Source organism: Dipodomys merriami, unplaced genomic scaffold (assembly GCF_024711535.1).
Source record: "Dipodomys merriami isolate MVZ:Mamm:240054 unplaced genomic scaffold, mDipMer1.0.p SCAF_7, whole genome shotgun sequence".
Classification (NCBI taxonomy): domain Eukaryota; kingdom Metazoa; phylum Chordata; class Mammalia; order Rodentia; family Heteromyidae; genus Dipodomys; species Dipodomys merriami.
Window position 1 is genome coordinate 15,126,288 of NW_027206290.1, and position 13,257 is coordinate 15,139,544.

The 13,257-nt window shown below is 34.5% G+C and overlaps 1 protein-coding gene across 1 annotated transcript in view; it reads right to left on the reverse strand.

Moving 5' to 3' along the window:
- Col24a1 (collagen type XXIV alpha 1 chain) overlaps nt 1-13,257 on the reverse strand; it is a 286,389-nt gene that overhangs the window by 9,083 nt on the left and 264,049 nt on the right. The window contains exons 53-56 of the mRNA XM_070007045.1: nt 10,111-10,146; nt 9,985-10,011; nt 4,900-4,965; nt 3,827-3,995 (exon numbers count right to left, since the gene is read on the reverse strand). Coding sequence (XP_069863146.1) covers nt 3,827-3,995; nt 4,900-4,965; nt 9,985-10,011; nt 10,111-10,146 — 298 coding nt within the window. The remainder of the gene's footprint in view (nt 1-3,826; nt 3,996-4,899; nt 4,966-9,984; nt 10,012-10,110; nt 10,147-13,257) is intronic.

The following is a 13,257-nucleotide window of genomic DNA, read 5'->3' on the forward strand; positions in this document are numbered from 1 at the left end:
GTAATTAGAGAATTAGAGGCTATTGAATTCAGGTGCTACATTGTACAAGGATGAACTGGCTGGTGCTACATGATTTATTTCAATGTATGCTTATCAAGTATTGTATCATAAGATGTCTTCTATGTTCCTGCAGGTGCTGCTTCCTTGGTAGGCTTTTCAAGTTTGCCACAGCTTCTAGAATATTGTGCCTACAGGTGGGACACTGTCTTTCTTGACACACCTAGACCATTCTGTCTAAAAATATTCCACATTGAAATTACTATCAACATATTGTATCACCAATTATCCTTTCCTGATGCAATTGTTAAGGATTTTCTTTGAAGACTGTCACTTCTAATTTGCTGTCACTTTCAGAAAATCTGTTTATGACCTCGTTCTTGGGGAGTGATAACTCTCAGTATCCCTGACCCCCTCAGTGCCTTGCATTATATCCTCCCCACCTCCTTGACTCTTGTACCAATGATCTTATACTTTCTCCTATTCTCATGGTTTACTTTTTTCAAAGCCACATCTAGTCTCTGTTGTTATCTACAATTCTATCTCCTCAATAATTTCATTTCTCTTCCCTTTCCATCTTCCTTCCTCCCTGTTGATGGGTTACAGATTTCCGTGTCATGAAGCCACAAAAAACACTACCCCACTTTTCAACATACCCAGGACAAAAATACTTTCAAGTAATGGATTCACTTTTGCTGTCTTCAAAATCTTTGCTTGGAAGTTCCTCACTACTATGTTAGCTATTTTGTGCTTTTAATTTTTTTTTTTTTTTGCTGGTCCTGGTCCTGAGCCTCTTTGTGCTCAATGCTAGCACTTGAGCCATAGTGCCACTTCTGGCTATTTTTTTTCTGAGTAGTTTATTGGAGATAAGAGTCTAACAGATTTTTCTTCCCAGGCTGGTTTCAAACTGTAATCCTCAGATCTTAGCCTCCTGTGTAGCTAGGATTACAAGCTTCAGCCGCTGGAGCCTGGCTTCTGTCACTTTTTCTTACAGTCTGATAAGATTTATCAACAACCATTCTCTTTAACTGCTCTTGTTGCAGGTCATCAGTGATCTCTGCCTTTCCAGATCTCAATTGCCTTGCTCAGTCTTTTCTGTTGACATTGCTCCAGTCCATCCATCCATTCTTCCTCCAAATATTTTCTTGGATTTCCAGGATACAGCTTTGATCTAGCTTTCCTCCTACTTCCGTGGCAGCTTCTTCCTAGTTTGTTTGTTTTTTTATAAGTTCACCTTCATTTCTTAATTTCTAAACATTACAGAGTCCTAGGGCACATTCTCTTTTCTTTCTTTACATTTCAGGGATGGGAAACCCTTTTTCTGACAAGGGCCATTGGATATTTATAACATCATCTCTTACTGAATCTTACTTTGAATGAAGTGTCTAGATATATTGATTTTCAAGTCCACCCTGTGGTTGCATTGGCAGAGACAGACCAAATGACTTTGCAGGCCTTATGTGGCCTGAGGGGCTTGACATTTCTCATCTGTGATAGCGATTCTTAATACGCCAAGATTTTATGCAACATTTATATATGACTTCATGGTGGGGGCGGGGAGGATTGGATGGGGGCGCCGGGGGAGGATGGGAAGAGATGGGAAGGGGAAACAAAGGAGGAGGCTACAATGATTGATAAGAAATGTACTCATTATCTTGCTCATGTAATTGTAACCCCTCTGTACAGTATTTTCACAATAAAAAATAAATAAAAATTAAAAAAAATGACTTCAGAGTTTTTGCCCCAAGTTGTAACCTCTCTCTTGACCTCTTTCTAGAATATTCAATTACCTACTTGACAGTTTTACTTGAATATCTAATAGATGGCACAAGCTAAATATATCCCAAATCCAGCTCCTAATCTTTTGTCCACATTTTCTTCTTTTGGAGTCCTCTCCCTCTCTAGCCATAGGAAAATTTTAGATTGGAAATCTTAGACTCATCTTTGGCCATTTTATTCTTTTCATAGTCCATATCATATAGATCAACAAAAACTGATGACTTCACCTTAATATAGACCTTTTCCCTATGATTAGCTCTAGAAAAAATTATTTCAATAGCTTTTTTTCAGTAGTTTCCCAGCTTCTTCGCCCCTTGTTCTCATTACATTTGCAAGAGTACTATTTTTAAAACCTAGACCAAATTATGCCATCGCTTTGCTCAAAATTTAGTTGTTTCCTAATTGCTAAAAAAGTATCTGGTTTCCCATTACTCTTTTATTTAGGTTCTGCCTTCCAGTCACGCTGACCTTGCTAAGCCTAGAACATACTAGCTACACTCCCAGACTCAGGGTTTTTGCAGTTGTTCTTTCTGTCTGGAAAGCTTTCCCTAGATTTCTTGTGGCTTGATCCCCTTGCTTGTTCTGATCTCATTCGTGTGCCACTTGCTAGGAGATTCCTTGTCTGACCATTTAAAACTAAACCTCCACCCCACTTCTATCATATCCCCCTCTCTCATGTTTTGTTTTACTCTCTAGTCCCTACTATCCTAGTGATAAAAGTATCTGAGCACATAAAGACCCTTCTCATATTCTATAATTCATATCACTTAGCTATTTCTCTTAAAATAAAGACAGACCTTGCATTTGGAATCCTCATTTTATTTATTTTTATTTTTTTAAATTTTATTATTTATTTATTTATTCATTTATTTTTGCCAATCCTGGGGCTTGAACTCAGGACCTGAACACTGTCCTTGAGCTTCTTTTTGCTCAAGGTTAGCACTCTACCACTTGAGCCACAATGCCACTTCTGGCTTTTTCTGTTTATGTGGTTCTGAGGAACCTAACCCAGGGTTTCATGCATACTAGGCTAGCATTCTATCACTAAGCCACATTCCAGCCCCTCCTTCTCATTTTATATGTCTTACAATGTCTTTACTCTTTCCAGTTCCATTTTATGACCTCAATCAAGGGAAAGAATCTTTATAATTATAAGCAGTATTATAAATATCATCTTAGTTTTATGCTAATCTAGGACAAGAAATACCTATCAAAAGTAAGTACCATACCAATATAAATATTTTACTAAAATAAATAAAAATTTTAACTAACATATTTTAATAGTACAAATGATATAAATATATTTATATAATAAATCTTATTTTTAGGTTGGAGACAGATGTGTTTGAAGAATATATAAATTTGTATGATAAATATGTATAGATATATAAAATTAGTATCACTATTCATGTTACAGAATGACATACCATAGTTTTATTTTTCAAATGAGCATATGGTCAATATATTAAGTCTGGAGATTTTCAACTAAGAATGATATAATATTGATTGTATAGTTGACCATAGGTCAAATAAAATTTAAAATAACTTTATTATAGTAGGGACAGTTTCTTCTACTTAAATCTTGTTTCAGTTTTGTATCTTTGGTTCATGAATTTAAGTTAGCTACATAGGATTGCAAAATTTCTAAGGATGATAAGCCATGGCACATGTAAATTCTATTTTGTGTAAAAATGATATTGTTAATGAGTGTGGTAGAAGGGATGCTACTGTATACATTTTATTGTTGTTGACTTCGATGATCCTGATTACCACATACTGAGAGATGATCCTGTGTACCAACCTCAAAGTCAGTTTTTAATACTAATATGGTATATTCCAAACACAGTGTATAAGCAAAGGCTACAGATGCAGTGATATAAGGATTTTGTATATCTTCCTCAATAGCATTTTTGGTTTTGATGTTATTAAAATGGCATTTGCTATTTTACAAAAATGACTAAGCTTTGGAATAAATGCATTGCAAACCTGAGATGCACCATGAAGATGAAATGTAGTTAAACACCAGAATCTGAGGAAATCAAGAACTCACCATCTGATACTTTGTATTCACAGTTGAGCAAATCTTTGCAGATTCGTGCTGGGTTATCTCGTGTGCCAAGAGGATTCTTGAGGCTGTGCAGTAAATTGCTAAGGTAACTCAGTGTTTTGAATATCTCTGTACCATAGTCCATTGAAGCCATTTCAGTATTCTGGTAGCTCTGCCAAATCATCACAAGGATCAGATAAACAATAAACCTTAATTTGTATCAGGGATAAGAGCATCATACTCTTAATTGTGTACAGTGAATTGAGAATAGGCTATAAAGATGAATTTATATTTATTTTTTTTTATTTATTTATTTTTATGAATTTATATTTAACTATGGGTATATGTATACATTCCATTAGCATTGATCCTAAATAAAAAATTAAATTCCCTGTGAAAGTTTGGTTATTAAGCTGACATACGACTTATGTCTATTGTATAATTTTTCCAGTTTTTTTTTTTTTTGGGGGGGGTTCAGTCGTGAGGCCTGAACTCTGGGCCTGGGTGCTGTCCCTCAGCTCTTCAGCTCAAGGCTAGCACTCTACCAATTAAGCCACAGTGCCACTTCTGGCTTTTAATTTTTCTGCTTATGTGGTGCTGAGGAATCAAAGCCAGGGCCTCATGCATGCAAGGCAAGTGCTCTATCACTGAGCTACCTTCCCAGCCCTATTGTATAATTTTTTATACTACACATTGAATAACTAGGGTTTCAATAAGAAATGAGTAGTGATGCTTGATTCCATTTTAAGAATTAAGAGTAATTCACGTATTTTTTCAACAGAACCATTTCTCAAAAATCCCTGTGAATATCACATTTTGTTTTAAATATATTTATTTAATATATTAAAAACATTTAATATTTATTTAAATATCTTTAAATATATTTTCTGTATAAAATATCCTATGAAGATATTTCTATTTAATTATGGTGTATCCTTTAAAATAGTTTCAGGATTTTAATTTGTTTAAAATACAACCTTGGTGATAATGTTGCAAACTTTCACAAAGGCCTCCAAAAATTCCTCATTCAATTTGCATATTGAGATTGCCAATATAAATAAAGCCAGATATATTACCTCCATCTGTAGGGCAGTATTTGATTCAATCAAGGCTTGAATAGCAGCATTGATATCCATTTGTTTCTGTGTAAGACAAAACCATTTGAGATCAGCAATATGATCAACATTGAGTGCTCTAAAGTAAAGGTCATAAATCCTGAAAGGATTTATCTAGACTTACTTAAGGATTTATTTAGACTTATCTAAAAGGGGGTTTGTAACTCCTTCGGTTAGATAGATTTCACAAATATTACCTGGCTATCAGAAAGACAATATGCTACCTTCCCCCAGATCTCAAAAGCCTCCTAATGAAAACAGGACTCAAGTCCTCAGATATAAACCTTTTTGTTCCTGCTGCATGTTAATGAACATACATCATTACTCAAATGGAAAGAAGAATGAAATAGGATCCCTCCATTTAATAAATTGTAAAGTGAAGAATAAATAACCACAGTAATTTTTAACAGTTAGATTCTTGGAAGGGAACTAGGATAAAATACTGCTGTCCTGATGTAGTCACCACATTAGTTTAATCTGATACTTCTGTGGTCTTAAAAACAATTTCTGAAGTTGGAAAATGTACTATTAGTCCCAAAAGAAATAATACAACATGAATCCAATCTGTTCCTGCATTTAATAAAAGATATTTTCAGAGGAAAAACTCAGTATAAGCTTTAGAAAAAGTCTTTCAGTAATTTTACTTAATAAACAAGAATAGACATTAAGGTGCACTCGATTCTGGGAAATAGCATCCATGAACCAAACAATCCAATTACTTTCAGAATTATTGTATTGATAAGATATCTTTTTACTTGGAGGTCCACATAATAGAAACTGTTTTTGACAGCTCTCTTAAGTCATGGTTGGTAAAATGAAAAAAAATATTTAAGATGATGGAACAATCAATAAGATGCACTCTCCTTTGCCTCTGTATATGGTTTTCATATTGGAAAAGAATTGATTCATTCTGTCTCTGTCTCTGTCTCTGTCTCTGTCTCTGTCTCTCTCTATGTATATCGAAATACTGAGGATAAAATAGTAAACAAAAAAGAAACTTGTCTTAGTGAAGCTAAAAATGAAGAGACGGTGCAGACCATAAAGTAATTTAAAAACAGGTAATTACAAGTTGTGCTATGTCCTATGAAAAAAACACATGGACCTATCAGAGAAATTAGGAAGTAAATCTGTATCTAATACTTCAAGGGAAGTATTCAAATTTGGTAGAGGTCAGGAAATGGCATATTTGCAGGATAACCTATTTTATGGCTTAATACACTTTTTAACATCTGGATACATATTTGAAAGCTAAATTGCCACACTATTTTATACCAAAACTTGATAAATGTTAGTTTTTTCTTTCTTTACCCATTATTCGTCATGACCTCTGCAGGCTAAGTAGGCAGTCTACTAGTGAGCTCTGTCCTCCTCATGATATATCCTGCTAAAATGGTATCTTAAAGGTGTATTACAGTGTGGAAACTAGAACCATGTGATTGAAGTGTCTAGTCCTTTATACTAAAAAGTATTTTTCTACCTTAAATTTTGATAAAATAGTTGGTACCTATGCATAATATTAACAATATCATTGATCCTGCATCCCCCACTGTATATTAAATATTTCTATAGAGCTAGAGGAAAATAGGAGAGATGTGTCTTACCAAATATAAATGCCAAAATATAAACAGAAATATATAATAGAACTAAATAGAAATTCTAGAGTTGTAAAATACAATAACTGAGGTGAGAACTTACTGGACAGACTCAACACTATTTTCTTTTCCTGTGTTACTAGGGAAATAGACATGCTAGGCAGTGCTTGACCACTGAAACACAACCCTAGCCCTTCAACAGGGCTTTCAATAGGCAACAGAAAAAAATGAGTGAATTGCAATACAGGTTTATTGCAATTAACCTATGTGAGTAAAAAGAGAATGAAGAAAGTGAACAAAGGCTCTCATACATAAAGGATACTATCAAGTATGAGACTATATGAAGGGCATGAATTTTAGGATGGGGGGATAAAGGGAGCCTAATATTTGAAGGTATAACATCCAATATATGATGAAAAACATGAATAGATATAGAAAAAGGCTCCCTGAACTTCCTTAGACACTTAATGGTTAAATGCTGTAGATAGAGAATGTTAAAAGTAGAAAGATAAGAGATTCATATTCAATAAATTCTCAATCAGAATAACAGCTGATTTCTTACAAAGTCTGGAAAGGTGAGCAAGCAGTGGAATTTAAAGCATTCAGAGTACCAAAAGAAAGAAATGCCCACCAAGAATTCCATATCCAGTAAATTAAGGAATACTTGTCACAAACCTGAATTTACATTATGAAATAACTAAAGCTTATTGGGAAAAGTGAAAACCTGGGAAGGTATAGTGTATAATCAGGAGGCTGCCATCTACGGATTGTGGTTCAAAGCTAACCCAGGCAGGAAAGTCCATGAGACTCTTATCTCCAATAAACCATTCAAAAACTGGAAGTGATACTATGGCTCAAGGCACTAGCCTTGAGAAAAAATGCTCAGGGACAGAACCCAGGCCCTGAGTTCAAGTCCCACAACCAAAGGGGAAAAAAAGATACTGTAGAATCATGTTTGGTGATATATACCTATAATTTCAGTATTCAAGAGGCTAAGTCAGGAGGAATACAAGTTTGAGGCCACACGAGGCTAATAGTGAGTTCCTGAGGAAAAAAAGATACTGTAGAACCCTAATAGTAAAGTTGGAGGCAGCATACTTTCTGATTTTAAAATACACAGTAGTGCTACAGTAATCAAAACATCTAACTACATAAAGAAAAAAATAGACAAAAGTGTTAAATTGGTAGTCTAGAAATAAGCCCTCATCCTTTTTTAGAAATAAACTCTGATTTTTTTTAAGGTGCCAAGCCAAGTGCTGGTAATTCAATAAGTTCACTTTTAGCTCTATAATCCAAATGAGTTGTAAGTGGAAACTCAGATATTTCTACACCCAAAGAAGCCTTACAATTAAGCAGTGGAGATGGATAGTAGGGGAAACACAAAGGAGGAGGTAACAATGCTTGTTAGGAAATATACTCATTACCTTGCTCATGTAAATGTAGCCCTTCTGTACAGTATTTTTTACAATAAAAATGTATAAAAATAAATAAATGAGCAAGAATGAAGGAGGAAAAGCTGTCAATTCTGTCCCAAAGTGTGATGAGGGAATGGAAATAAGGAAGAAAAAATCCTACTTTAGAAAGAATATCTACAGCTGAGCATCAATGGCTCACACCTGTAATCCTAGCTACTCAGGAGGCTGAAATCTGAGGATCGTGGTTCAGAGCCAGCCTAGGCAGCAAAGTCTGTGAGACTCTTAACTCCACTTAATTGCCAGAAAACCGGAAGTGGAGCTATGGCTCAAGTGGTAGAACACTAGCCTTGAGCTGAAGAACTCAGGGACAAGAACTTGTGAGACTCTTACCTCAAGCTAACCACCAAAAACCTGGAAGTAGAGGATTGTCTCAAGTGGCAAAGTGTCAGCCTTGAATGAAAATTCTAAAAAGAGCATGAGGCCCTGAGTTCAAGTCTTAGTACTTGAATGAAAAACTAGAAAGAAGACTATTTTACTACCTTTTCATTGTCATGTAGACTTTTGCTTTACCAGTTCTTTATTCTCAATGCTATACTGCTAATTTGCCACAGTGGATTCTGTGGTATACAGAAACTTATTTTTATAGTGGCAAATAAGAAGGAAGATAGAAAGGAGAGAAAGGGAGAAAAGAATAATTGTAATATTGATGAGTACCTATTATGTGTCAGTCATGTATCTTTTCAGATTTAAAACTCACTCCCCAGACTATGTATTTCTAAACCACAGTTTTCTTAAAAATATAGAAATAAAAAGCCTTTTACATGTCCAGTTAGCTGTATGGGAACACATACAAAGTTTTCCACAAGAGGGAGGAATATCTGCCTCAAAGGCTGGCATTTTTTTCCCAAATCTTTAATTTGCCAATAAGGCATGATTATTTAGAACTTGTTCCTTCTTGGGAAGGAAGCTATGATTTATCAATCATTTAAAAATAGAAAGGCATTTGAGGAGGGTACTTACAATATATGCATTTTTCAAAGACCCAGGGACAAGGAATGACAGAGAAGTGGAGAGTAAATTGAAGATCTGAAGATAGTTCCATTACTGTTCTTGCAGGAACAGTTTCTTTACCCATTACTCAGCCAAATAAGGGAAGTGATTTAATGAAACCACAGAGAAACAGGTCTCCTGTTTCCAAGAGGACAATTTTCCATGTGGCACTCTGGGAATTATTACTTGCCTCAGTGAAAAACTGCAGAAAATGATAGTTCCCAATCTTCTAAGAATGGGGTACAAAGCAATACCACCTAGAATTCTTAAAAATCTAAATGACATGAGAATAGTAGGTGGTAATAATTACACTCTAGTAGAGAGAGAACTGACAGTTGCTTGAGTAGTTTAGCCAATAATGATCTCTTTGGGGGCAGAAAATGTGACCAAGAACCATTGTATTTGAATAGGACACTGGAAAGGTGAGGTATTGGTAAAGCTGGGATTTAAGAACTTTTGTAGGGAGCAGGAATTCAAAATTGCTGAATATGAAAGTGGACACAAATCATAGCAGAAACCAAAGTGGGAGCATACATAGTTCAGAGGCAACGGCCAAAGCAATGGAAGTGTTATATTAAAGGTAGGTGCAGCATGGTGGGAGCTATAGTACCTAAAAGCAAACACAAGAGAAGTATGAGGGTTCCTGTATCTATCAGCACCTGAGCAGGATTGGTGTAAACCCAAAGAGGTGGATAACTAGATAATCAGGCTAGAACAAAGGAAAAGGAAGGAGTTGGGATCCATGTAGCTAGTACTTTGTGAGCACCTGTTCCATATCACCCATTGTGTTGAATGTTTTACTTGCTTAATACTAAAAATCAAGTAGGAGAAACCATCTCCATTTTATAGCTAAGAAGTCTTATGCATAGCTGGCATAAACTTTGGGCCACCAGAATACAGAAAGTATAGTTTTACCCAGGAGTTAATAGAAGCAGCTGTAAAAGGTTAATATGCTATTCCAAGATGAAACAAATCTGAAAAGATCTTACTCGTGGACCCGGTGCTCCAGGTGGACCCTATAACACAATAATTAAGAAAATTATTTAATAGAGATCCCAAACCAAGCAAATACTTATTCCTCATTAATAAACAGATATAAATTTGAATCAACTCACCGGAGGTCCTGGGTGACCTCTTGGTCCTTGAGGACCCTGGAAGAAAAGATTAAGCAACATATGGATATTTTTTCTTACTTGATTTTACTCATTTACTTTAGGCTGATCTTCTCCTAGGCTGGTTCTGTTGCAGAGTGCTTCTCTTTTCTCACTAATAAATTGAGGAACTTCCATTGTAGGATGCCTAGTCTCTATCTAGTACGTGTAAATAATTATTAAAATAATTATTATTAAATGAAAATTATTAGTTATTGAAATGTTAATATTCTAAATTGTGATCAGTATTTGTCACCTACCTAGTCATCAAAGATAGACACCATCTTATATATAAGATATATGATATAGAATACATATAATATATAATATACAAGATTCCAATTCCATACTATCTGTAAACAAATACTCATATATCTGTGAATCTTCCAATTTACATGTTTTCCTTCCTTTGTTCTTTCCCTTTCCTTTCCTCTCTATCTCTTTTTAATGTAGGTTTTGGGACTGAACTCAGGGCCTTGTGCATGCTGTTTCTTCCTTCCTCCCTTTCTTTCTCTCTTCTCTTATTCCCTTTTTTGAGACATGATCTAAGTATGTAGCCTCGGCTGTCCTTGATCTCGCGTGCTTTTGTCTCAGCCTTCCATGTATTGGGGTTATAGGTGTGCGCCAGTATGCCAGTATTCTATTTCATACTATGTGCTTCTTTTGATTGAGAATGCTTTTTTAACCTTTTTTAATCTGTTGGACAGACATTTATCATTTAATATTTCTTTAAAACTCTATATCATCTACCTTCTTATCTCCCATATCATTTCTGTCCTGCTAAATCAAACATTTCTGTTTTCTGCATTCCATAGAACGTGACACTGTGACACAAATGAATTGACAAATGTATGTTATACAAAGGGGAGGATTCCAACGGTGCAACTCTTTTGAACTAATTTACAGTTTAACAAAATTAATACCAGGAAGCTGAAACATTATATCAGAGGGGGATGAGGTGAAAGACAGGGTTAGATGAATGGAGTGAGGAAGAGTAGGCAAATACAGTCATCATATTTAATGTTCATATGTGAAAATGGAAACAGGTAATTTGAGGGGATGGGTGAGGTTCTGATAGATATGGGGAGAATGTTTGAAAGGATAACATTGATCAAGATGCATTTTATACACAAACTGACATGCTGAATTGAAATCTTTTTGAAATCTACTTAAACATTAAAAAAAAACCCAGAACATGACATTGTATAAAGCTCTTAAGGACTCTTAAAATATCTGTTGCTTTCTCATTTTCTAGAATATGAATATTGCCTAACTACAATATATATTTAATAATCATATCAAATAATTAAATGAATGATAAAATTGATTACAATTAATTTAGAAAGTGGAAAAGTTAAAAAATATATAAAAATGTCTATAGTCATGTTGACATTTTTCAAAATGAAACAACAGCAATCATTGTTAAGGCCTTGTACATCTACTTAAAATTAAGTTACTTGATGGTTAATTGAATAGTTATACTGTGTTGAGTCACCGTTAGATTATGGTTAAAGATGGTAAAGCAAAAGTAATCTGCAGCTGAGTTTTCACTTATGTTGAAACTATAATTGACAGTATTATGTAGCTTTTATTGCTGCAGCTGTAAATCCTAGTTATACTGTGTCAGCTAGGACAAATAACACGTAGTAATTTAAAAAGTGTAGAGCATTCTAACACTATGCTTGTTGTTTTCATGGTCTGGGATTATAATTTTTAAGCAGAGAATGTACAAAATTTATACCACTGAAGCTGTCTGGTACGTTAAAAAAATGTCACGTTAGCATAAATTTAGGCAGAGGCTTACAGTGAATTTGATCCATTCTGGTTCTACATTGCAAAAATAATAAGCAGCTGTGACAAATAACCAATTAACATAGTTTTGATATTTGTAGAATGCCATTGATGGTACAGTAAAAAGATGGATATATGCATATATATATATATATATATATATATATATATCTCCTTGACTTTGAAAGAGGAAGTTATTGTAGAAGGATGAAGAAACTATTTCTACTGCTGATTTTATTGAGTTCATTTTAACTTGTCCTCACAACCAGTTTACCAGTAATATGATCCAGGAATACTTCAAGACAGGGCAGGGCAACCCTAATGTAACAACTATATAAAATAAGTCACTGATCAAAATGAAATATTATCCCAACAAGAAAACCTTAGTTCTTTTGCTTTCTTTTACTTAACACACCACTAAGTAGTTGTTCTCTCTTTTATATAATATAAAGCAGTTTGCAATAAAGTTATCATTGCCTATGATAATTCCTAAAGGAGAACCAAATTAATGTAAAGGATTATGGTGTTAATTACCTATAGTAAAAGCAATACCTTTGAGTCACAAAAAGATTTTCTCTACACCTACTTCTAGATATGTTATGTTATATCCTCTAAATGCATCATAGTTTTATCACTAGACTTTACATATTCTGGTAAGTGCATGTCCTTGAATCTAAGAAGGGTATTTTCCTTTATGTAAATATCTTTATTCCATTTCTTTTATATAATTCAATCTTCATTTAGCTTTACTTTAGGCTGATCTTTTCCTTAGGCTAGTTCTGCTGTAGCTTGATTCTTTTTTCACTAATAAATTGAAGAGCTTCCATTGTAGGTTGTCTAGACTCTAATAGATGTCAATAGCAAATCACTTTTTCCCCACCAAAAATGTATTGACATGACTCTATGGAGTAAAGGAGTAAACATCCTTTGCTGAGAATACTTGAATACTTGGTTTAAAGTATTTAATTGAACTTAGTAATATGAAGATTTATTAGACTAATATAGTTAGAATGGGCTCAGAGAGCCTGACTACAAATCTGGAATCTGTTCTTCAAGCTCTCACATGGATGGCTGGTCTATTCTTGATCTAAGTTTCTCTTTCAATTTTCTCCTGACTGTATTTTTCTGAGGGGCCTTATGATTTGTAGAAAAACTAAGCTGCAGGGGAAATGGGAAACCTGAGTTCCAGCTTTGTTTATGTAACTAATTGCTATATGTCTTTGAGTTAGTTTCTGCACATTTAGATTTCAGATATGTCATCTGAAACATAACAGTTTGGGTAAAGATAATATCCAACTCTCATGTTAGAACTGTGATTTT